Raw genomic sequence first — 27,819 nt, forward strand, 5'->3', positions numbered from 1 at the left:
ATGATCAAGAAGACATCCCCTAAGAACAAGAGCATTTTCCTACCTAAACCACAATAATATTATCATGCCAAAGACTATTAATAGTAATTCAAATTGTCATCTATTATAATGTCATCGGGTATCTTTAAAATGTCTTTTTTTTTAAAGAATCAAAAGCTAATTGCTCCCAAATGACTTTGTTGAGTGCTACTGTTTCACAATCATTTGACCAAAGGCAGCTAATTTTTTCCTATACCATTCTTATCGGTTGTTGGTCAATTGGTATTTGGGTTGGATTTTTTAAATACAGGTTTCTATATTCATATAATAGTAGTCACTTGTTTTACATCTTTGTATTTGAACATTACAGAATACAACAAGAAGCTCTTTTAAACATTTAAATATTTTATAGGAAGAAAGGAAAAGAAGGGAAGGAAAACAGGCAGGATTATTTTTGACCTTAAAAAAAGGTACCCTAAACACACACACACACACAAACTTACAGCAAACACATTCAAAATCTTCCCAAAAAATACAATCACAGAATTCCTAACCACAAAATCAAATAATGAACGCTGGTACTTGTTTTAAATGCTTTAAGTAAATAAAAATCTTGCTACTTAAAACAACTAAAGATACTCTTGAGTTTACCCAATTTGAAACTGACAAGCAACCTAGCAGTAAGGTAAAATACCAGAAAATCATCAATAACATTAAGCCTCAGATGGACTATGAGTAAGAAGCACTCAACCTAAGTTGCCCACTATTAATGCTAATGAATGGACTGCGTTTTACCACATTCAAAAAAGGTTAAGCATAGTGTTGTATATATGTATCTCTTCGTCCCTCATGAATGTGTGGTTTTCTCAGGCTCAACAATCACAGTTATTCTCAAATATCTGATGGCTTTAAAAAATTAGATTATTATAAAGGGATGCAACTTCACAACCATAAAAATAATTCTAAATTCTATTATTAGATTATAAATTATGGATTTATTTATTCACTCAATCTTCCAAGTGCAGCTTAGGCCTTATTCAAACTAATCAGTCAATATACTGTACAACTCAGCCTTGAGTTTCATATGATTTAATTTTCCTTTGCGTTTTGCAACATTATAATTATATGCTTTGAGTTTAGTGTAACTAATATTAGTGGTTTTCTCCACATGCTCACAAACTAAAGGAACAGACAAAAAACCTTTTTGATCACCTAATCAGTACCCTTAGGAGAAAAAAAAATTTGCTAATATGGAAACAAAGATTTTTTTTTTTCCCCTGCATGGGATGAAACAAATTCTTTGTGTGGTTTTAATTATATCCTAATACTTCATAAACATCTTTTAACATAAAACTCATAATAAAGTACCTATTGTGAGGAGTTCAGCAGTTCCCAATTGTGTGATGGCACCACCTTTATAATTAAGTCCACGGTCTCCAAAACTGGCCACTTTTTAAAATCAAACAGACCAGCAACAAAACTATGGTTCTTTGTAAAGTAACATGAGACTATTTGCAGAGTTTGAGAGTTTCGTTTTTTATTTTGCCTTTCTTAGTACTGTGCTTATTATTTGCTTTCCAACTAAATAATATTACCAAATTATTTCCAGTTTTCAAAATTTAGTAGCTTTTTAAAATGGCTTTTTGGTTTGGTTTTCCAAAGGCCTAAATGAGAGAGAATACATCTGCTGTTGATACAATCATCCCCTACTACTTAAAAAGCTCCAAGTGTTCAAAATATATGGGTTTCCAGGCTCTGAAAGGCTAGAGCTCCCATGTAAACAGGAAACCTCAGCCACAGGGAGAAAACCAAACTTTGTTTTGAGAGCACACAATCCTGTGAGTTATTCTCCTGTTGTTGTCTACCCATTTCTACTGATTCCAATATGTCCATCTTGTTAGTCTGCCGCTGATCAATTCTACTAGAAATTAAATACAATAAAACACAGATTTTTCTTTATTACTTATAAAAGGAGAAGAATAAGATAAAAATGATCAAACTGCCCAGAAAGGCTGAGCCAGTTTTATTCCAAGACAAAAATGTATCAGCCATGTCAAAATTGGTAACTTCTAGGTTCCTTGGAAATTGTGACGATTCTGTTTCTTATACTCAACATGCACTGAAAAATCAAATTTAGGTTTTACTGAATTAAACAAGAAGATGAACTATTTATTTTCAAATAGCAGTTGCTCAGATCAATAAATGTGATTTTCTAATCATCTATTCTAGTCAAAGGGAAAAAAGAAGTCTCAATTTTTTACTACTTTCAACAATTCCACTGATAGATAGATTAGTATTATCTACCTAATCACTCTTCCTATTCTTCAACCTCCTGATGCTCCCACATGAGCCTTCTGCATCTTGTTTTAAATAAGATATTCCTTAAGCCTCTACTTTAAAAAGGGGAAAGGGACACTTGAAGAGATATTTCAGAGCTCTCCACAGCAACTCTCTAGTAAGTGGCAAGCAAAAGCCATTCAATTCTGTGGTGAGCTTTCTAATAATGTAAGCTTGGTTAGCTTTCTAACATTTCCAATAATGTTTGATTTTCAAAGTTATTTTAATGGTGACATAACTGATGTCAGTCTTTCACAAACTGCATTAGTGTTATGATTTTAAGGTTCATTCATGCCAATAATGTGTAAGCTATAATGCATTCATTTTCACTGCTAGATAGCATTCTCCTGTTCATGAAAATTATAGTTGTTTCCGTCATTTGCAGTTAAGAAAAACTGTGCTGTAAATGTTCATGTGCATGTCTGGTATATACATACATATCTAGGAAACTAGAATTTCTGGGTTGTGAGATAGGCACATGTTCCACTCTTCATGATAATGACAAATATTTTTCCAAAATGATTGTACCTATTTAAAAATATCAATGTCAAAAACATAGTTATTTTATCTTTTCTATCTGGTAACTCTAATATTTAAAGTCTACTATCTAAAGTTTCTGTTGACATACATGTTCTCTCTCATGGTAACTCTCCTTTATATGTGTTTTAATTTTATTTTTATTTATTTATTTTTTTGGATTCATATAAGAGGACTTCTTTGAGATCTGAGTTGAAAGTGCATTCCTTCAGAAAGGATTTTCATTTACTTCTGCCAGTTCCCCAGGAGCTTCATACATCTAGGACTATTTCAAATGAAAATTTTTATTCATTCATTTGCAAGTATGATTTTTGCCTATAATATTTGGTCTAGCATTTTTAGACTATTTATAGGCAGAAGATTCCAGGATTTTTATTTCACAAAATTTCCAGGAGTGGAAGTCCTGTATTCCCTAAACTTCAGTACAGTACTTATCATACCTTGTACCCTATTTACTGTGCATTTGCCTTTTCTCTTCTCCTGCAATGCAAGTTCCTTGAAAGTAAGACTGTTTTGTTTCATTTATTTGTGAATCTCTGCCAATAGCCAGCAAAGCACCCTATACATTCATGGCTTTCAATGAATATTTGTTAAATAAATAAACAAATAAAATTCTGAAAATATAAAACCTAGGTCCCAAGAATTAGGGACAAATTCCTGGACATGTGCATACAACAGGTTAAATATCACAATGTTTATAATAATAAAGGAAAAATATCTTTGATTTTCTAATAAACAAGAATAAGTTCTCTTAGGAGTCCCTCAAGCTCCAGATAGCTGCAAAGGAAAAAGATTTTAGTGTTTGAAAAAGAAAAACGTGCGTATGGTATATGGGGGGAAGTGTCATAAAAACCCCAAAATATACTGGAGAAGAGAATATATTTTTTAAGTTGCCTAAATTAGAAAGAAATTCAAGAAACATTTTTGATCTCAGATAAGAAGCTAAAATACGTAATGACAATGTACTTTTGTTCTCTCTACTGAGAGCAAATGCTCAGAAATTATTGGGGTTTTAGCTAAGAATCTGGTCATTAAAAGAAAATATTTATTAAATATAACTTCTCTATTTAGCAAAAATCACAAGAGGAGACTCCTTTCATCTCAATTATTGATAGCATCCTGCATTTAACAGTTAACCTTTGATGTCAATGACAGTGTAAGAATATCTCCCAAAAAGAACAAAGTGAAATATAGAGCAAAAATCACTTACTTTTTAAAATCACAGTACTATATACATCATATGGAATTTTTCAACAATAGTCACAAAGACAGTAAGTTGATAATACTATTAATAACAACTTAGTTCAGATATTCAAGGGAAAAGAGGGGGGAAATCTGATTTTCAAAGATAACATTTTATCAACCATTGTATTTTGTAGTAAGTAGAAACCAACCAAAAGATGTACTATGGTATTAGTTGCTGAGTACTGAGCAGGAAGCTATAATGCCACCCTGAAGTTCACATACCACATGTGTAGCCACAGTTTGCATAAAAAAGAATAATTCGTGAAACCGAGTTTGTTCAAAAATAACCATGAATAGGAAAAGTCACATTTGAATCACTAGAAGAGCTTTTATATATGTTTGTGTGTGTAATCATTTAAAAAGAACTAAAAAGGAAATCTATTTATTTCTTTCCTTACTTAACTAAGCATTCAGTCTATAATCAGCTGGTTAGAATGAAGTATTATTAAAGCACTATTTTTACAGTACCCATTTTTATGAGTTTTGTATGTTACATGAAGAGTGGTTTTTTAAAAAATGCATGGATTGGTTATTCTCTTTAATGCTTCCTATATTAAGTCAAACCAAAGCTCTGATCTTGGCATAATGGTAACACAAGTGGAAACAAAAACATTTCAATCTCTGAAATGTCTTTCAATTTCACTGTATTAACTCTATCACATTAAAGTCTTGTTTATCAAACTAGGTTTTAACAAACCCTACATTTAAGATGATTTCAGAGTTTGTTTCAAATTGCAAAAAGACAGAAAAAAAAGATCTTTATTTTACTAAGTCACTGACTACTTTGGGAAAAATCCACAAAAACAAATTATTTGAACCATAAATATAAAATTAGTTTTTTAAAAAAAATCCCTTATTATTGTGGGAGTATCAAAGATACCAAACACACCACCACTCTAATAAAAACATTTAGGGTAATTTTTCAATTCCACACAGATGGTTATTGCTAGGTTTTTTCAGAATCTTTCATTTAAGGTAAATTTATCTTTAATAAAAGCTAAACGCTAATGAAAAGAAAGCAAACAGTACAACATAAAAATGGACAAAAACTGTAAGCAGACAATTTACAGGTATACATGTGAAAGTTTCTAAAATTCACTTATAGCCAGGAAAAGGCAAATTAAAACTAGAAACTACTTTTTTCATCTGAGTTTGAGTAATTTTTTAAAATTTGAAAAAAATTGATAATAACTATTGGGAAAGAGTATAGAGAGGACTTTCAATTTCCACTCTGGCATGTAAGGAACTTAGAAGTCACCATTCTGTCCTGAAAACAAGTAAAAACCTGAACAAACTAAAAAATCAACAGTTCTTCTTAGATCTGCCAGAGAAATGAGATCACAAAACTGATGCCTGAAAAACTACAAAGAATCAAAATGCATGAGGGCAGAAACCCAGGAGCAGAAACTTCTTGGGAACCAGTACCCATATAGGAAAATCTGAACTGTAATTGACAAATTGCTGGAGGCTCAGTGTGGACAAGTCTGAGAGTTTAAAAACTCCGGGAAAAACCAGTCATAGGAAGACCCCCCCCCACACACACACTTTTATGAGTTTTACCTACAGGAGTTGGACCAGGTTCTCGTGATGAAGACTGGAGAAAAATTCCCTCCTGTTTTCTGCAGGGGGAGGGGAAAAGAAACCATTTCGAAATACTAGAGCATGATGTTCTTTTCTCTTTTTCGTTTGTTTCAAAATATTAAGGGGGTACAAATGTTTTAGGTTACGTGGATTACTTTTGTAATGCTTGAGCCCAGGCTATAGGTGTGCCCATCACCCAAACAGTGTTCATTGCACCTATGAGGTAGGTTTTTTGCCCCTATTCTCCTCCCTCCTCTCCTCTCACCCCTGGTTGATTTTCACTAAGTTTTACATTCCTCTGTACACATATGTGCTCATTGGTTAGTTCCAATTTAATAGTGAGTACACGTGGTGTTTGTTTCTCCATTCTTGAGATACCTTACTTAGGATAATGATCTCCAGTTCCACCCAGATTGTTGCAAAAGGTATTAATTTATCTTCTTTTATGGCTGAGTAGTACTCCATGGTATACATATACCACATTTTATTAATCCACTCATGAATTGATGGGCACTTGGATTGTTTCCACATCTTTGCAACTGTGAATTGGTCTGCAATAAATATTCGAGTGCAGGTGTCTTTTTGATGAAAAGTCTTCTTTTCCTTTGGGTAGATACCCAATAGTGGGATTGCTAGATCAAATGGTAGGTCTACTTTTAGTTCTTTGAGGAATCTCCATACTGTTTTCCATAAGCATTGCCTGCCCTTAAGAGAAAGTATTTTATCAGAGTCTAATCTGCTGAGGTTTTATTAGAGCCTAACCAACCTAGGGGAAGAGAAATACCCAATTCCTAACCCCTCCAGCCATCTTGTTTCCCCTATGAGGGTGAGGAGGAGGGGATGAAAACTGAGAGGCATTTTTAAAGTTCACAACTGAGGAGGGCAGGCTCACTAAAAGATTAAGACCTAATCTCAGGGGCTGTAGAACAATTCACCACACCTCTCACACCTTACCACCATACCACTAAAGGCCTATTTACAGAAGTTCCTTTCATGTAGTGTATCATGTCTGGCATCCCACAAAAAATTTACAAGGCATATTAAAAAGCAAAACACACAGTTTGAAGAGATACAGTAAGCATTAGAACCAGAATCAGAGATGATAGGGATGTTAGAATGATTAGATCATAAATTTTAAAACAAACTATGATTAATATGCTAAGGGCACTAATGGAAAAAGTAGACAATATACAAGAATAGATGGATAATGTAAGCAAAAAGATAGAAATTGGAAATTCTAAGAAATAATCAAAAAGAAATGCTAAAGATCAAAAACACTATAGCAGAAATCAAGGCCAGGCGTGATGGCTCACGCCTGTAATCCTAGCACTCTGGGAGGCCAAGGCGGGAGGATCGCTCGAGGTCGGGAGTTCGAGACCAGCCTGAGCAAGACCGTCTCTACTAAAAATAAAAAGAAATTAGCTGGACAACTAAAAATATATAGAAAATATTAGCTGGGCATGGTGGCACACGTCTGTAGTCCCAGCTACTTGGGAGGCTGAGGCAGGAGGATCACTAGAGCCCAGGAGTTTGAGGTTGCTGTGAGCTAGGCTGACGCCATGGCACTCACTCTAGCCTGGGCAACAAAGCGGGACTCTTTCTCAAAAAAAAAAAAGAAAGAAAGAAAGAAAGAAAAAGAAATCAAGAATGCCTTTCTTTGATTGGCTAGTCAGTAGACTGGATATAGCTTAAGAATCTCCGCCCTTAAGAGTATTTCAATATGGGTAAAGTCACAATGAGTGCAGAGTGCACTGTATGAGGGATGGGCACGCTTTGTAGCCCTGACTTGGGTGATGCAAAGGCATTATATGTAACCAAAATGTTTGTACCCCCATAATATTCTGAAATTTAAAATAAAGGAAATAAATAAATAAATTGGAGGAAAAAAAAGAAAGAAAAGTTTCTCCCCACCTCACCCCTGCCCCCCATCTCCAGCCTTTCTGTTTTTAACATGATGCCAAAAGCCTAGGAGGCCATTTTGTGACAAGGAGGATGAAAGCCAAGAAATTGCAGAAAAGCCAACTTAGAGCCTTCTAGACTTCTGTTGCATGATAAAAATAAACTATTTTTAAATGCCAAAAAAAAAAAAAAAAAAAAAGTAAAGGAACGTCCAAAACTGAAAAGCAAAAAGAAAAACAACTTTAAAAAATGGAACTGAACATAGAAGAACTGTTTCAATTACAAAAGGTGAACATACGCATAATGGGAATTCCAGAAAGAGAAAAAAAGAGACAAAGAAACAGAAGAAATATTTAAAGTAATAATGGTTGAGAATTTCCCCAAATTAATGTCAGACAACAAACCATAGATCTAGGAAGCTCAAAGAACACCAGGTAGGATAAATTCTAAAAACTACATCTAGGCAAATTATACTCAAACTGCAGAAAATCAAAGATGGAGTCTTGAAAGAAGTCAGAGGGAAAAAAATACCTTATCTATAGAGGAGCAAAGAAAAGAATTACATCTGACTTCTCCTTAGAAACCATGCAAGCAAGAAAAAGTAGAGTGAAGTATTTAAAGTGTTGAGAAAAAAAAAAATCAACTTAGAATTCTATTCCCTCAAAGTTATCCTTCAAAAGTAATGGAGAAATAAAGACTTTCTCAGACAAACAAAAATTGAGGGAATTTATTACCAGTAGACCTGCCTTGCAAGAGAGGTTAAAAGTTCTTCAGAGAAGTTTATATAGGAAATTTATACAGGCCAGAAACTCAAATCTACATAAAAAAAGGAAGAGAACTAGAGAAGGAATAATTGAAGATAAATAAAAACTTTTATTTTTCTTACTCTTAATTAAAAATAGTTATTGAAAATAATAACAATGTATTCAGCTTTATACACACAGACACATACACTTATGTGTAAGTAAAATGAATGCCAGCAATGATTTAAAGAATGGGAGGGAGAAATTTGGAATATTTTTTTTACTATAAGCTACTTGCACTATTTGTAGAGTGGTACAGTGTTATTTAAAAGTGGACTTAGATTAGTTGTAAATGTACATTCCAAACTCTAGAGCAACCACTATCAAAAGTACAACAGCACTGGTAAATACATGGTAAAATGATACAGACCAAAATTACAGACAACTGTAATCTTTGTCAGTAGGGAAATGAATAAATTATGGAACCATGAAATATACTCAGCTATAAATCTATATATATTGACAAATCAAGAGCATCAAGGTATGTTAAGTGAAAAGTATGTTGCAAAATAATATATTAAAGAAGAGAAGGGAAGGGGAGGGGAAAAGGGGAAAGGAGAGGAGCGGAGGGGGAGAGGAGGGGGGAAGATACACAAACCAAACTGTTAGTTCTGGTTCTTTCTGGCAAGAGAAATGAGACTCAGAATGAATGGAAAGGTGTTATTTGACTTGATTATTATATAAACTCTTTCTGTGTATACATTGTAATGAGACTCTCCGCAAATATTATTTCTACAAATCTTTTTTAAAAGAAAAAACAAAGGAAGCAAAAAGAGAAGAATATCATGGTTTCCACAAAACGAAGAAAGTGGTTGCTAGCTTACTTCAATCATTGCCTGAAAGAATTTCAACCAAATCACTTCAAATAGGTATTTGAAACCTATCATTAACAGTTTTAATTTACAATTTCAATTAATGAGTAATTTGATTTAAAACTGTACTTTATACAGCAGTTTAGATGGGTTTGTAAACTAAACCAAGGATCAAATAGGATTTTGGAGCTGAAAGGAATTTTAGGGACTGTCCAGATCTGGCCTCATTTTACACATGAGGAAACTGAGAAAAAAGAAACTTGTCCTATAACAGATAACTAATTACACTATCAGTGCATTAAAAGATGAAAGAACCCAATCTCCTCATTCCAGTCCAGTCCTCTGGTCAATCCAATTTATTTCATTCCAACTACTTTGTAAATATAATCTGTGCTTCCCAAGTAGTTCCTGAAAATTTTCATTTTCTAATTCCATTTCCAAATCATCTGATTAAAAAGAATTTCACATGTATGGGCTGAATCCAGTAGAGAATTCACAGAAATTAACACAGTGAAGCAATTTAGAAACTGTCTCTTATCTAATGTTCTCACTTATTTTTTCCTTAATAAAACTACATAAGTAAATGCTACATCCAATGAGGCAGACACAAAGTTGAGAGTGAAACTCAGCTGTCTTGACTCCCAGGACATTGTCCTTCTGTATTTCACACTCATTTTACTTTTTTTTTTTTTTTTTTCTTAAGTAAAAAGCAGTGTATTCTTACAGAACAAATAACTACTGGCTAACAAGATGACTTTGGCTAAGTCACTAAACTCTTGAAAACTAAGTTTCTTCAACTATTAAATGAGCAGGATCAATTAGGTGAGCTCTGGCATTTTTGCTCCTTTCAGTAAGTCTGGAATTTTTAAGATGGGGTTCAATATGCATGACATAGTAAATCCCAGTGGCAAAATGAAATACTGGAGTCCAACTCTATGAGAAATTTTAAAGAGCTACACAAAAGGAGAGTATATCAAAACAACAGAAGACAAAAGAGTAGAGTTCAGAAACTCCATAGCATGGATCCAAACCTGGAGAAGTACAACTAATTAGTGCATCTGTGGTTTTAAACTCAGTAAAGCATTTTGGATCATTCTCAATAAACATAAAGTTATCATATGCCATAATTATATACCCATCACTGGGTTTCTGGGAAGTTAACTTTTCATGAGTGTCTAGTTTTCAATTCCTGTTAGCCCTTCTCATTAATGTCCTAAGAATGAATCTAGTATATATGTACAACTAATAATAAATTATACAAAATACATATGCTACTAAGACAGAGAATTTGGTTTTCCTTAAAAACAGCATTCAACAATGCTAATTGTTATAACAAAAGAAGAATAAAACCTAAGTCCAATTCTGATATATCTGAAGACATAGTAACATGAATGTAATCAATCTTTTTCTGAAAAATCACCAGAGGTAGACCTCAGAGTCCTGTTCATAACTCATTCCTTGGCTTACATTTTGCCATCAGGCAGTTCTTATTAATATATACACAGTATATTAATAATATACTATATAATATATATCACTCTGATCCTAGATACTGTCTCACAGCTTGGGCATTATATTAGTAATAAGACAAGATTTCATGCTGTACTAGCTATTGTGGTAGAATTTCTTTTCACAACCAATATTAACTGAAGGTCTTAACTTTATGCTAGGCCCCAGAGCTAGGTCTAGAGATACAAATGGGGTACTCAAATCATGGTGCTTACAGCTCAATGAAACAATCCATATGTAGAAGAATGTAATTTTCTTAATGTTATACTTACTGATAAACTTGTTTTGCATAGTCTCCAAAAGAGCTTGGTGAGCATCCTCAGCTTGTAAAGCATGTGAACATTCTCTAGCCAGTATGGTGCGCACAAGATGTTCTCCACATCCTGGAAATCCAAGGAAACAAGGATGATTGAGGAAAAGCAGTACTGAACATCCTACATATCTCAGTAGCATTAAAACACCCTTATGCATCACTTAAGAAGTAGGTAAGTTGGAGAATAATTCAGTGAGGGATGAAATGACTTCTATGAGCAATCTGGTAATTTTAGTAATGAGATTCAGCAGAAACTAAAGAAACACATGAGTGTCTGATTTCAAAAGGAAATGAAAAATAAAAGGAAAACTTTTTCAAAGAAATAATTTATATAATATAGGAATTCAGATTCCTGAGTTTCCTGGATTCTGTCTCATTCTCACTGGTGGGTGACTACAAGAGATCCTGCTTTATAATTTTATTTGTTCCCATTCACTTGGGCTCAGTCTCTCAGTAAGTAAATGACTACCTGCGGCCAACAGCCATTTTCCCTCTGACACCAACACACCTGGGTATAGGATAGGGATCTAGGCAGCCAGGGGCAGCCTGAATTACCCCTCACTGGACTTTTCATTGCAAAGCCATCACACATCAACAGCTGTAGAATAGACTTAATAAAATAGCACCTTTCTTGCCTTCCTACAAGTAATGTACATAGCTTTCAGGGAAAAATATTCTCTGTAGCTCTGAAGAAAAAGTACATTTAAACACTGAAGTGAACTTGAGACATTCAGACACACTAAGTAAGAGTAGGCATGGTCGCAGGGTGGGGATGATGGAATGTTGCCTAGAATTCCATTACAGTTTCTACCTGTTAAAAGTAAAAATTACCTGTAAAAGATGAGACAAAGGAAATGTAATGTGTAGGCTGAGTTCTAATAAAAGATTTCTAAAAAAAAAAAGAGCCTGCCTTTAAATAAAAAATTTAGAAAAGCTACTTTGATAAACATTGTAGGAGCAAGACTTTGAAACAAAAAAAATACTGGCCAGGCATGGTGGCTCACGCCAGTAACCCTAACACTCTGGGAGGCCAATGTGGGAGGATCGTTTGAGCTCAGGAGTTCGAGATCAGCCTGAGCAAGAGCGAGACCCCATCTCTACTAAAAATGGAAAGAAAGTAGCTGGACAACTAAAAATATATACAGAAAAAATTAGCTGGGCATGGTGGTGCATGCCTGTAGTCCCAGCTACTCAGGAGGCTGAGGCAGGAGGATTGCTTGAGCCCAGGAGTTTGAGGTTGCTGTGAGCAAGGCTGACGCCATGGCCCTCTAGCCCGGGCAACAGAGTGAGACTCTGTCTCAAAAAAACAAACAAATAAACAACAAAAAAAACCTAAATGCCACTTGAAGGGCTTCTTATATATAAAATAAATTTCACTAATTAAAATGTCAGTTTCCCCTTAAACAAGAACAGTAGATGCACAAGATCTTTACAAGGTTTCTTTCATTTAAAACATTTTTCCATTAAAAAAATTACTGCCAAAAATGTTCTTAGTTTATTAGAAAATCAAGTCTTCTATTAATTCACATAATAGGTAAAGGGTACCAAATGATCTAAGTATCCAAAGAGACTAAAAGAGAAGTATGTCAAAAAGATGACAGCAAAAGAAAGAGCATCTCCAGGATCTGCTCAGATTCCCCAACAGGACTAGGGACAAAGTAACATTTTCCCAAGTCATTAATCTGCATGCACATGCCCCGCCCCCCCCCACAAATGTAAATGAGGAAGGGAGGTTCTTAGCAATGGAAAAGAAATGTTGACTAAGATTGTTAAACGAAACAAACTCTTTTAGATAATGGCTACAAATTCTTAAATTCATAAAACCGAAACTAATACAAACTGATATGATACATAGTTTCCTATTTAGCTAGTATGCATTGACACGCCTTAAGCACTAACAGAAAATCTGCCTAAGATATATTGTCTCTAATTGTTAAACTACATTCATGCCTTACATTTCAGAAATTTTCTCTTTATATGTACATCTCTCTCTTCTCTTTCCCTCTCTCCCTATATATACATGCACACAGACACACACATGCATATTATGTATACACATACAATATACACTCATTGCCAAAAATACAAACAGTTCATAAAAGTGTGAAAGTTTCTTAAAAATCGCCTGATATTTTCCAGAAATAACTTCACTGTATCTTTTGGTAAAGTGTAAATGTAAACATTCTTCAAGATCTAAATATCTCTTTGTGAATGAATATCTACACTTAGAAGATCTAGATACATAACTTTGTGGACAGGATTATGGCAATCCCTATTATTAATATAATCCCCCAAAATGACAATAAAGCTAATAGAAAACATGTTTGACATTTACTATATGGAGACACTGTGCTAAACTCATGAAACTCTACAAATTTTAATTCCCTTTTTGTACATATTTTATGTTGAACAGTGAAATGTTATACCTTAGGACAATTATAATTGTTAGGAAATTGACATATCATAAGCTAAATGAATGTACAGAAGGTTATATAAACATGTCTCAAGTCAAACAGCTAAACCATATGAAGTTAACATTACATCAAAAATACACAATGTGTGTCAGGGAGACTTTTTCCACTGGTGTTATACAAGAATATACATGGTTTTCCAATAACTGATTTTTATCAAGAAACTTTTAAAATTATGACTTATATTCTCTGACATTTATCACCTTTAACATAAGAACCATGATACCAAAAATTAACTCTCTTGCAGGTTCCAACCAAAGGAAGTTTGGCTTCTGTGGCTTTACCCACAAAATTCCAAGGTTTTTAAGAATAATTTGCCATATAGCTGAACTGTGATTAAAAGGCAAACAGTTCCATTCTTTATTCACAGATATTAGAAATAAGCCTTTCATTACATCCTCTTTTTTCCCTTACTTATGCAAATAAGAGTAAGTTTATGTTCTAAGACCTTAGCAGAAAACATGGATTGTACATAAAATGAAAATCTGACCCCCCTAAAAAAAAAAAAAAAAAAAAAAAAAAACCTAGAGAAAAAGTGATAAATACCAAGTTCTAAAAGAACTTAGAAAAGTATACACTTAATTAACATCATTAAGTATGACAAATGAATGGACTGAAATAGACAGTAAATGCATAACTTATGTTTCTAAAAGTACTGGTCATCTTTGGAGGATGCTAGGAAACCAATTCACCATTCTGAAAATCGATAAACGAAAGAAAACAATCAAGCATTTTTCTGTCCTTCCTATAGGAACTGTATAGCAAGGTAACCAAACAGTTTATGAAGGAAAATTTTCTCTGTAGAAGTATTTCAGGTAATAAATAAAAATTAGGAGAATTATATAATCATTTATAATATAATAATTTACAAAGGTAACAACCAATGAGGCTGCTAATATCACAAAAAGATACAACAAGATATTATGTTTCTTGATAAAATTATACATATACAGTCTTGCCCACCACCAAAAATACTATACTTGAATCTGACCAAGCCTCTAAATTCAATTATTAATTTCCAGAAATAAACAGCATGTGCAAAAAACCTACAGGTAACATCACACTTAATGATGAAATACTGAATTGCTTCTCCCTAAGATCATGAACAAGGCAATGATGTCTGCTTTCATCACTTTGCTTCTACAATATACTAGAGAGTCAACCCATTGCAATGAAGCAAGAAAAAGAAATAAAAGACAAAAAGACAGAAAGGAAGAAGTAAAACTGTCCCTATTTGCCAATGATGTAACTGTTTATGTAAAAAATCCCCAGGAAGCTACAAACCAACTACTGGGAGTATCTCATCTTCCTATCTGGTTAGCAGTTGAGGACTACTAGATTAGCAGCAGATACTTGCTGGGTACTTACTAGTCCCCAAAACGTGGACCTGACTTTGATTTCTTTCCTCATTCATTCACTTCCTAGTCTGTTATTGAGTTCCTACTCTGTGCTACATTGTAGTGGCAGAGGTGCTACTACATATTGTCAGACCTCCTCAAAAGTGTCAAACCCCTGTTTGGCTCCTGAGAATTCACCCAAGTGTCATTTTGTCTAGTCCAGATGCCAGTGCCCTGATTGTGTATTCTACAGACCAACCTCAGGGATTCAGATAAAAACGACGGACACAGCAGGAGCCCTGGATATTATCACATCCCTCTGAGTGCCAGTCTCTGTGGTCAGCTCATCTCCTCTTAATCCCAACCCTTATCCTAGCCTCTGCTCACTCTTTCCCAGTGTGTTTCTTATTGCTGAGACTTCAGTATGTCCCACACTCATGTCCTCTCTTTGGGGATGCTTAACCTTCTACAACCTGCATGAAAAAGAACTCCCAGTAAAAAATTACAAACTCTACACCCCTAACACACACATCCAATCATAAGAAAGAATGAGCAGGCCAGGTGCGATGGCTCATGCCTGTAATCCCAGCACTCTGGGAGGCCGAGGAAGGAGGATTGCTTGAGCTCAGCAGTTCATTCTTAACTCATGGGCCATACAGAAACAAGCCATGGACCAGATTTGGCTCACAGGTCACAGCTTGCCTATTCCCATAATAGAACAATCTGTAGTACAAAGATAAAGAGGAAGGAAGCTCATAATTTTAAAAAGCAGCACAATCTGGGGGCAGGGAAAAAGGAAGGGAAGGGGGTATGTGCAGATTTTTCAAGGAACCAGATAAAACATTTCAAACAAAAAATATTCTTTAAAACTCAATGTATGTGTTAAGCAACAGATTAAATGCTACTCAAGAATCTTCCTTTTTCCCTGTCCTTTATGCAGCTGCGGTAATGGAATGAAAATTGCTTATCTTGAGAACAATGACTATGTCATCCTTATATTATCTGTACTCTACTTAAATAGTTTACACTGCTGTAGGGGTAGGAAGGTGCATTGTTATGCTTCCTTCTTGCCACCATCATTTCCTATAAGCACTGAGTATGCAGTGCAAGAAAAGCAAACGGCATCGCAATTTTTATTTTAAATTTTCATTACATTTTTATTACCCATGTAACATAATGTCACTGAAGAAAAAATAAAATACATATATAAAGACAAAAAAAAAAAAGAAAGAGAACTAGAACCTATATCTGTGTTTATAAAAAAAAAAAAAGCACCCCAGAACGATAAACAGAAGGAAAATAAAGTTAAGAGGTGCAGAGTGTAAAATGAAAATGTCCAATACACTAATAAGTATTTTGAAAAATAGAAAAGAAAGAATGGGGAAGGGAGCACTAATATTTGAATTATGAATAAGAATTTTCCAGAATTTAAGTTATAAGTCCTGAATCTGAAGACCCATACAGAGTTCCAAAGAAGAAGAACAAAAAAAAAAATCTATATTTAGGTGTATCACAGTGAAGCTCTGGACCAAAGACAATATTAAAAACTAACCATAAAGAAAGGGAAAATCATCCATAAAAAATTCAAAAATTTAAAAATTAAACTGATAGCCAAAAATCTCCAAACAACAAAAGAGGCCAAAAGACTAATCTGTTCGATTTTTGCCATTTTAAAGATCTGATGGCAAAAACCAAACAAAGAAAAAACCTGCCAGCCTAGAAACAGTTAAACAACCATTCTTGAGTAAGGGTGAATATAGACAGTTTCAGACAAAAAAATGACAAGGTCATTTCTTAGAGATTTTAGCTCTCAGCTCATTTGTACTGTGATCAACACTACTACTCCTTGCCATAGTTCTTGCCGATTTTAATATTTATCTAGATAATTCTCCCAATATCTTGGCTTCTAGGTTCTCTGATATCCTCTCCAGTTTCCCACACTACCTCATAAACTCACTCCCTTGGCTATGTCACAAGTTAACATTAACTTGTCAGTAATCTCAAATGTACTCATCACATTCCTATCTTTCCAGCTCACCCACTTCAGCACCTCGACTCCAACCTTCCTTCCACCTCATCAGAAACTGCCATCCATTAATTCTGCTCCTTTTTACCTATCCCTTGCCCCATTCAGGTCCTCACCTCTGTCCTTATCCGGCTAAAATTCCATGCTTTGTCAACTTATATACATTCCCTTACTCCTAAAAGCCTCCATGTTTCCCTCACTTCATCAAATTTGTCTGGCAAAAGCCCAGCCTGGATTATCAATCAGAATAGCTAGACTGCATTACAAAAAGAAACAATCCCCAAATCGCAGTGATGTAACAAAAATATAATTCTCATTAATGTTATAGGTCATACCTGGGTTACCTGGGGATCTGCTCCACACACTCACTCAGGAACAAACCTAGGCAGACGGAGGCTCCATCACCTGTAAATGCACTGCCTGGATCATATAGTTCCCCTCCAAGAGAACAAAAGGGCCACCCTGCTATTCAAAAGGGCTATTTTACCACCTTAGCCTGGAAGTGAAATATAACATTTCCACTCCAATCCCTTGAAAGAGCTGCATGTTCTCAGGAAACTGAAAGAAGGATGTGAAATATGGGAGAGTAAATGGGTATTCAGGGAACATTAAATGGAACGTCTCTGCCATACCAAACTAAATCTAACTTTCCATACCTGCACTTACTTGCACAGCTAACCTTGAGGCACAGCAGACATCCTGTGACTGAGAGGTGACATGTATGAGCACAAAGGCCCACTTCCTGAGAAAGGGAGGAGAAAAAGGACAGACCTGTGTACCAGACAGTATTGCTGAGTAGCCTGACTAGTCCTAGTCTCCTCTCAGGCGTTTTTTGTTACATGAGATTTTTTTTTTTTTTAATTTTAAATTTAAATTTTAAAAGCCTACCTGTTTAGCCACACTGCAATTGTTTCTCTTTTTAAAGGCCATACACATTCTTATTATACATAATATAAAAAGGCCATTTAACCAATTTTTTAAAAAATGTATAGCTCAGTGGCATTAAGTACATTCCACTGTCGTGCAACCATCCCCACCATCAATCTCCAGAACTTTAATTCCTCATTTCTCCCTCCCTGCAACCCTAGCAACCACCATTCTACTTTCTGTCTCTAAGAATTTGACTACTCTGGATACCTCATATAAGAAGAATCACACGGTATTTGTCCTTCTGTGACTGGCTTATCTCACATAACAATGTCTTCAAGTCTCATCTCCGTTGTAGCATGTGTTTGAATTTCCTTCCTTTTATGCCACATGTTCTTTAGCCTTGTCAAAATGAATATTTGGGGGCCAAATGATTCTTAATCTATATAGATGGTTCCTTGCTGGTGATGGAAAATGGCTCAGAAAACTTTACACTGAGAGAAGATGACTTCTAGCTACTTCTTCCAACTCAAACATGTAACTTTGTGTGGAGTCTAATATAACTGCTGACAAGTTCATGTAAATATATTTATCAGACACCATTAGCAACAATGCATGAAAACAAAATCATTTATTTTAGCTGAGTTTTTTGAGGAAGAAACACAGGATATATTTAATTGCTTCTAACAACTGAATTTCTTTTTAATTTGTTTGAATAAACAAAAGTAATTTGGTTAAAATAAATACTTTATGTTACCTGAAAAATGGAGTCTTACATATTTAAGAGTGCCTGTTACCCATTTAAAGAATGACCACTTCCCTCGGCCACGTGATACCACTTCAGTGAGGCCATCTTTGGAACACCTATTTGTAGGTTTGTATGGAATTCAGAAAAAGTTGGCAAAACCCCAAGGAAACTAGAAGAGTACCTTGCTATTATTTCTCTAGTGAATATGCTGGTTTGCATTACAAAAAGCTTCTATACCTTTGCTGAAGGAGAAATCTGAGATTTCTAGGGGTTAAGCAGCAGGGTCTTGTTTAGAAAAAGACAACTTGTGCATTTTTACTCCATCCATCCATTCACTCATATTCTTTCCCCCCTCCTGCCCCGCCCCCCCCAGCACCCCACCTCCTTCCCCCTCCCTTCTCTCTCTGTTTCTCACACACATCCTTAAGGCCTATAGGATAGTAGGGGTTAATGTTATCTATTCTGCAGTCAGGCTCATATTTGAATACAGCTGGGTAACTTTGGGACTCTTTATTTACACTCAGTTTCCTCAGCTGTGAAATGGGGAATGGGTTACCGACTACCTCACAGGATTGTTGTAAATACAAAAAAATAATATATAATATATACCCTTGTCATCACAGGACTAGGTAAATGTATGTCAATGACAAACAATTATTTTAACCAAATGAGAGAAAATAAAGCTAGACATTTTAAAAGACAAAAAAAAGACAATGAACATAAAGCATTTAACATAGGGTTGAGCATATAGTAAGCACTTAATAAATACTACAATAAAGATAAAGACCGTCCTAAGGAAAATCATTTTCTGTTATTTTCCTGTCTCTCCTCATCTTACTCCCTATATTTTCCATCTTTTAGGACAAGGTGATTCCCAGCTAGCCTGACAACCACCCCTGAGGACCTAGAATAGAATTAAAAGGGAATTTATCCTTTGATCTGTAATTCTGAAGGCTATTGGTTCAAATACAGCTAAGCCTTCACAGGGGGTGAAAATGACCACCTGGGTAAACCTCCCATTATCAAAACAAAATAAATAATATGATAAAGATTTCTCTTAGTCTGGCAGGAAACATTTTAACTGTGGTTATCTATAGAGTATGGATTATATGTGATTTTTGCTTGTTTTTTATTCCTTTTATTTTCCCCAATTCCTATAACAAAAACATGTTTTTTCTACAACAGGTTTATTGCCTGAATTCAATATTACACTCCTATATTCACAATACTTTCTCTAAAGGCAAGATCTCCCATAATGGGATTTAGTCCCATTCCCTTCACTTCCCTCTGTCTTGAGTGCACAAGTTAGTGACAGTGAATGTGAATAGATATCACAGGTGTTTTATTTCCTCTGCTCTTCATCATTTTTAGGTTTTTGTTTTTTTTTTTTTTTTTTACTTTAGCTGTAGTGACAGATGCATCCTTCAAATAAAGATAATAAAATATAAGTAATGTAAGAGTCCAACCAAATCATATTGACAAATCATGTTTTAGTTCCAAAAGGTAAAAGTAACAAACTGAAAGGCTTTTTCAATAAGAATAGAGAAACATGAAAATGTATTAATACCAACTCTTGGCTGACATTTAAGATATATCTTCATTGCATTTCCAGATCATTTTCAATCTTTTTTAATCTTTATCTCATGTAGTGGTAGCAGCAGTGGTGGTATGAGTCACATTGTTACAAAATGAAAATTAAAAGGCCCTTATGTTGTCCAGTTTTTAATGTAGTAGTCAAATGGTTGAGGACTATGGTATACTTGCTCCACAGGACCTCAAAATGAGATTAGGATTTTAAAGTATAACTCATAATCTCACAGATCTTTCTTCCCATTGGCAGACTATTTCTCCTAAACCACTCCCACCTCAATTTTAACATAAAGAGCCCCCAGAAGGGAAAAAGTGATGTTATAATCACAGGAAAGATATAACCCACATTCCTAGGAAGCCTATATACAGAGCACAGGACCAGAAGCAAGAAAAGCTCACACTCAGTACCACTGGCACATCACACATCTCTAAGGATTACTGATGATTTTGAAGTATTTATGTCATCTTATAAATGCTGCCATTCACTCTCACTGTGGCTAGTGGGCATCTGAAAAATCTTTCAACACATCTCCTGTTAGAAGTCCACAGGGACAGATAAGTAATGAGGAAAGGCCTTTCCAAATTTAAAAGGAAACATTTGGTACTTCAGTTTCCAGTATTGCAACATCTCTTTTTCAACAAAAGAATTTATTACACAGTACGTCACCTTTTCCCTGTCAGAAGATTTACTGCCAATTTTGGAGTTGAGTTACTTCTGGTTTTCAAGCCTGTCTTGCGAAATTAAAGAGAGTGCTGCCTTAAAAGTGATAGGATACACATGATTTCAGTCTTCACAGTGGCCCCATGGTTATCAAACCTGGAATCTATTATATATAAGAGGAAAACATAAAGAGATGGAACAAGTGGTGAAGATGTCTAATCCACTCAAGTCTAAACATTGTAGCTCACCAACACACATTTAGTGCTTGCCAAATATTCAGTTCTCTCCAATCCATAACCTACCTCACACTTTGGACATTTATAGTAATCTATCAAAAATAACTCAGGCTTTTTCATGTTTTCTTTGATAAATGATAACCAAAAGAAAAACTAATTTTATAATTATCTCTTAGAGATATTATCTCTTACAAAGTAGGATGTTGTTGATATATGCTTTAGCATTTCATAATTTATAATGCAGAAAAATGTTAGAACAGTTATAATTAAACATACAGCAATTTCTCATCTAGAGTACAGTGCTAGGCATACAGTACACACACTAAGTGCTTGATATTTATTAGTTTTTATCACCATTGTCAATTTTATTAAGAGGATATAAGCAAATCACAAAAGATTCAACTGTCTAAATAAGTAGTTACATAAAGGGGAAAAGTTCCAGTTTTGTGAATACAAATACTTTCACAGATTAGAGCCTATTTGGAAAAAAAAACTACAACATACAAATAAACAACAAAAAAAAGCCTTCAATAAATATGAATAGTGAAAACCATTCATTTAATCTGTCAAGTCAGAGGGAGTCTCTGGTTCACAGGACAGAGGTGCTCCGTTTCCCAAAGATTGAGTCACTCCTGCTTTCCCTTGTTTCTCTTTGTCAAAGCCACATGTCAATGTGAAAATTTATCCAATATTCATTTTGAATGTGAATTCAGACGATGAAACAGGACTTTGCTTTCTGCTCTAAATTATCTAAATTTAGTTATCTAAATTGCAACACCCTAACTAGAGCATCAGGGACAAATGGACCCAGGCAGGGGAAAAAAAAATCACAGGCAACACCTCCGGTAGAAGTGGTGTTCTTGTCTATGACAGTACCTCTAAAATTCTATTACTAGATTACATTTACCTGGGAAATGTACTGTATGTATAAGCATTAGAATCATCCACATCTGAGATCTTCATTAGGGTAGTAGCCATAAAAGACGCAACACTATTTGTATTAATAATGTTCAACTGATACTCCTGTCAATCTTCTATCTGGATTCCCGTTCCATTAGAGAGAAGAACCACAGATAAGGAAAATAGGTTCTAGCTGTAGAACCTAAAATGAGTCACTTAAGATTTCCATGCCTTAGTTTTCAATTTAAAAAACTATATGGTTTAATTTTAATAGTTTTAAATTCCTCACAAAATAAAATATTTATACCTGGAAGTATTTTCAGAACCTCAATAACTTTCTGGCTAAAATTTAGTTAAGAGGCTTGCAATGGGTGGACCATTTATGAGAAAACCCCTTTTAAAAGCTGTTAATTAATAGAGAACTTAATTTTTTAAGGGAAGGAGAAAAGGTCATTAACTCGCTGATCCTCTACTAATTGATCAACTACTGTATATCTGGGGCTTCCACAAATATTTCTTTAAAGCTTTGCAAGTAACTTGTAAGGAAGGTACTATCATCTCCATTTGACAAATAAGAAAAGTGAATTGAAAGAACTAAGATTCTAAGACCCAAGTCTTGTGACTCTAAGTAACATGCTTGTTCCATAATGGTCAGTCGCTGTAGAAATCAGGCTAATGTCATATGAATGAAGGAGATTCAAGCAAAGAAAACCCAAAGCTTCAAAAATCTGAGTTCATGGACAAGATGGAAATAATAATTATTTGCATATATGTAGCATAACAGGTTCTGTTACTAACACTTAAAACTGTATATAGCCCCCAATTTTAAGAAATTGTCCTAGAAATAGTAAGTTATCAGGCACGTCCCAAAGAAATAATGTTAAAATTGGAGATTTCATTTTGTATCATAGACATGATGTGCATGGTATACATCTCATGAGCTAAAAAAAGGCCAATATACAAATATGTACATGTGATGTAAAATAAATATTTCACTACACATATTGATTATATATGTGGTATAAAGCCCACAAACAGAAAGAACATAAGCAAGATAGTTATTCTATACCATAAATTTCACCTGTAACTACCAAACCAGCCATATATATTAAACAATTAATTTTCTTAATGACTTAAAATGTATAAGTGATTTATAGAGGTGATTTGAGTGGCCAAGTCCTCTTTAAAAACTGAAAAAGGAAGCTAAAGCTGATGTTATTTCCCAATAAATTCCTCTATACAAAGGAGAGGCAATATAAATCATTTCATCAGTTTTAAAGCTGACTCAAAATTTAAAAACAACATTCAGTATTTAGAGGCCACGTAAAATACGATGCAAACAAGTCTTAAATCTGCTCACCAGTCACTACTTATCCCTTTCTCTATTCAACAAGTATCAAGGGTAGTTTTGAGGGTGGGGAAAGACATAAATGTTCTGAAAGAGCAAGGGGGAAATGGTAATCACATTCTATTCTCTAGATCAGAATAGAATTTAAGGATAACAATATAGAAATTGTCCAAAAGCTGTCTTACCACCAACCGGCAGAATTATCACATAAGCAGATAAGAGAACAAAAAGGCAAAAAACAGGCCATCTCAAATGAGTTAAGTAGGAAAGGCAAATAGATAATATAAAATTTAGCACTCCTCAAAATTTTCATTTGATACTAATTCTAAGAAATAATACTAGCAAAAGAAGGAAATACTCTTACTTGTATTACTTTTAACATTTATTTTAGTCAAGAAATTTATTTACAGTTGTATTCAAAATTACCTAAGATTGTGCTTCCTAATCTCTCAGGTCATGACAAAAACTATATCTTTGCTAAAATTTTACAAACAACCTTAGGAAACTCACAGAATGCTACATAAAAACTCATGTACAGATTCCATAGGGTCCACAACCCCCAAATTAAGAACTCACACAGCTTTAATTTTATTTAAAAATCGACAAGCATATGGTTTTAAACCAGTAGGCTAAGCTTCCATTTTGACTTCAATAAAAATACTGCTGCTAGGACTATGAATTCCATGTGACAAAGGCAACAGTGACACTATCATCATGTAGAAGCTAACATAAAAATTGCAGTGAAAATTCAGAAATTAGATTATTATGTTAGAATTATACCATTTCCTATTTTAAAAAGGAGGAGGAAGAGAAGGGGGAGAAGGAGAGGAAGAAGGAGAGGAGAGGGAGAAGGAAAACGGTGGAAGGCAGAGAGAGAAGAGTGGAGGAGCGGGATCCTTGGAGAAATAACTGGTTCTGGGTCTGGCTAAAGAAGTATCCAAGAGGAGTCTGAGACTTCTTGTACTTCCTAAAAACGAGGAAACTACCAAAGACCATCATGTCAAAGATCACAGAAGCCAATAAAAAGGAGCTTCATTGCCAAAAGACGGAACAATTTTACCAGCCAAAAGAATAATGGTTCCAAACCCTTTAATATGTCTTGCAAGCCTCCAAAACTGATCCCTGGGATTTCACTTTTTTTTTTTTTTTTTTTTTGAGACAGAGTCTTGCTCTGTAGCCCCTGCTAGAGTGAAGTAGCATCATCTTAGCCCACCGCAATCTCAAACTCCTGGGCTCAAGCCTCCTCAGTAGCTGGGGCTACAGGCATATACTACCATACCCGGCTAATTTTTTTCTATTTTTAGTAGAGATGGGGTCTTGATCTTTCTCAGGCTGGTCTCAAACTCCAGACCTCAAGTGATCCTCCTGCCTTGGCCTCCCAGAGTGCTAGAATTACAGGCATGAGCCATCATGCCCAGCCAGATTTCTACTTCTAGTTAGGATGAAGAAACTTGCAAGAGTCCATCATTCCCACTCTAACAATGACAGCAAGCCAAATAAACTACAAAACCACGTTAAAAAAAAAAAAACACAAAACTCTGAGAGCTGAAGATGCAAAAATATCTCAATGAATATAATTCCAAAAGACAGAGGACTTTCTATGACAGAAAAAATCCATGGCCCCTTTTATTGCTAAGGAATCAGTGGAAAGAGAATAAATGCCTTAGATGAAAATAAGAAGAAACTAGTTGAATTTTAATAAATTTTAAATGACCACATGTGAACTTACATGATGAATTAGAATCAAGAAATGCCCCATTCACTAAGCAAGTCTGAATCCATTCACCAACTCTTTCTCCTACAAGTCTTCAAAGAGCTCAAAAAACTTGGGGCAAGAGCAGAAGAGCTGAAAGACATCCACATCCTCAGACACACAGGTCCTTCCCCAAGTGAAAAGTAGTGGCATGTTGAAAGCTGGGAATAAAACAGGAGAGCTGAAAGAGAGCCTCCCCAGCCAACCTGGATACATAGAACCATCACCTACTGCAAGGCAACAGCCACTAAACAATGGGAAAAGGAAAAGAATGCTGACTGGATCTTCCTTAAGTATACTGCAACAGTCCTCCAAAGTGTGAGGACAGAGTGGCCAGACATAGGAAGATATCACAGGTTGGCGAAAGCTAAAATCTCCCTAGTGATCAATATGCTGAAAGCCAGGCTGTAAAGGACAGAGAGGGAGAGAAAAGTTCCCCCCATGCTTCGAAAAGCTAATAGGTGAGCTATAAATAGATAAAAAACATCTCTGGAGTTTTGCTGGTGCTCAGATCCCAAGCTCTGTTGAATATAAGTCTTGACACTACCACCAAAATATCTGAAGTTGGAAGTGAAATGTATCTACTGTTGCAAGAACACCTAATCTCAACTCAAATACAGATGAGATTGACCCAATTTGTCATACTAGATACACGTAATAAGGAGTGTATCCTTTTCCAGTAGCAAATATATTCTTCAGTCTCTTCTGTTTTTCAAATACAATGTTTAGCATACAATCAATAATTATAAGACATATGAAAAGGTAAGAAATAATGTGACCAGGAAAAAAGAGAAGGAACAAGCAACAGAGATAGACTATTAATACTCTAGATGTTGAAATTATCAAATAAGACTTTTAAAATAAATGTAACAGTTTATATAATTACCCAGTGGAAAATATTCGAAATTTCAGCATAAAAAAATCTATAAAAATAAACCAAATGGAAATACTCAAAATAAAAAAGCACCAAAAATAAAAACGTATTCAATGGGCTCAAAAACAAATGAAAAGATCAGTGAAGTTGATATAGCCATGAGAAATTATCCAAATTAAAGCACAAAGAGGAAAATAATTAACAAATAGGAACAGAGTAACAGAGTACCTCATATCTGTTGAACAATATCAAATGAATATAACAGCAGTCCCAGAAGTAAAAGAGAGAAGGCAGAAGAAATATCTGATAATATAATGGCTGAGAATTTCCCACATTTGATAACCCAATAACCTAAGAAGCTCAGCAAACCCAAAAGGATAAATACAAAGACTATCATTCTTAGGACATCATAGTCAAACTTCTGAAAAACAAAGATAAAATACTAAAAACAGAAAAAAAAAAAAAGACCCATTACACACAAAGGGGCAACTATAAAAACTACTTAACAGAAATGAAGTATGCAAAAACACAACAGGATAATATTTTTAAATACCTGAAAGAAAAAAACTCAACATAGAATTCTCTATGCAGAGAAAGTATCCTTCTAAAGGAAAAGGGAAATAAAGATATTTCAGACAGATTAAGCTGAGAAGACTCATCAGCAGGAGACCTGAACTACAAAAATATTAAAAGGCATTCATTAGGCTAAAAGAAACAATACCAGAGAGAAGCCTGAGCTCTTTCATTAGGAAGAAAGCACCAGAAAGAGGAACTTTTGGGGTAAATTTTTTTTCTTTTTAAATTAGAGACAGAGACAGAGTGTGTGTGTGTATGTGTACATGTGTGAGTGTGCAAGAATAAATTTCTTTAAAAGACAACTGGCTGCCAAAACAATAATAATATATTGTAAAGTTTATAACATAATATGGACATTGAATATATTCTGAAATAGTGGGAAGGAAATAATGGATTTATACTGCTAAAAGATTCTTGCATTGTTCATGAAGTAATATTATCCTAAAGTAGGCCATGGTTAATTAATGACATATATTACAATCCCCAGAGCAACCAAAGACACAATGTACTGTGTGAGTTCTATCCATTCTTCTGCATTTATTAGCTGTAATTCTTCTAAAAACAAGACCTTTTACTTATCACCATTTGGCCACCCAGAGGCACAGTTCATACAGGAGAGGCAGGAAAGATGTTCAAATCTTTTTATTTATATATTAATTTTCAAAATAATGAGATGATACATAATCTCCAAAGATGCCCATTATAGTTTTTATTTTATGTATTTTAAAAAATTTACTGTTTATTTATTTGGTAATTTGTAAAATTGTCAATTTATAGATTTTTACATATTCGATATGTTTTAATCCATCACATCAATTATTATTTTTCCCCAGTATTTAGGTGCTCCCTTAAACTATGATTCTCATAAACAGATAACAATTGGGCCCCTCATTTAAAAAAACTAATCCAGATTGATAACCCCGTGCCTTTTACATGGAGTGTTTGGTTCATTTATATTTAACTTAAGTATTGCTATGATTAGCCCAAATACAGCATCTTGCTTTTTGTTTTCTATTTGTTCCTTGGGCTTAACTATTTTCATTAGTATTCTTTTTTCCTCCTCTATAAATATTTTGCTATTATTGTATCTAATAAGGGGTTATCCAAAATATAGAAAAACTCACATAACTCAATAGCAAAAAACCAAATAACCTAATCAAAATGGGCAAAGGATATGAATAGGACTTTCTTCCCGCTCCCAAAAAAATACACAATTCGCCAATAGGTAGGTATATGAAAAGGTGTTCAATATCACTAATTGTCAGGAAAATGCAAATCAAAACCACAATGAGGTATCACCTCACACCTGTTAAGGACAGGTACTATCAAAAAGTCAAAAGAAACAAGTGTTGGCAAGGATGTGGAGAAAAGGTGACCCTTATGTACTGTTGATAGGATTGTAAATTGGTACAACCAT

At 34.6% G+C, this 27,819-nt stretch overlaps 1 protein-coding gene across 2 annotated transcripts in view; it reads right to left on the bottom strand.

Moving 5' to 3' along the window:
• Positions 1-27,819, bottom strand: part of TASP1 (taspase 1) — a 172,613-nt gene that overhangs the window by 41,716 nt on the left and 103,078 nt on the right. For both annotated transcript variants that reach the window (XM_069495684.1, XM_069495683.1), the window contains one exon: positions 10,975-11,085. In XM_069495684.1, coding sequence (XP_069351785.1) covers positions 10,975-11,085 — 111 coding nt within the window. The remainder of the gene's footprint in view (positions 1-10,974; positions 11,086-27,819) is intronic.

This window comes from Eulemur rufifrons, chromosome 20 (assembly GCF_041146395.1).
Source record: "Eulemur rufifrons isolate Redbay chromosome 20, OSU_ERuf_1, whole genome shotgun sequence".
In the NCBI taxonomy this organism is placed as follows: domain Eukaryota; kingdom Metazoa; phylum Chordata; class Mammalia; order Primates; family Lemuridae; genus Eulemur; species Eulemur rufifrons.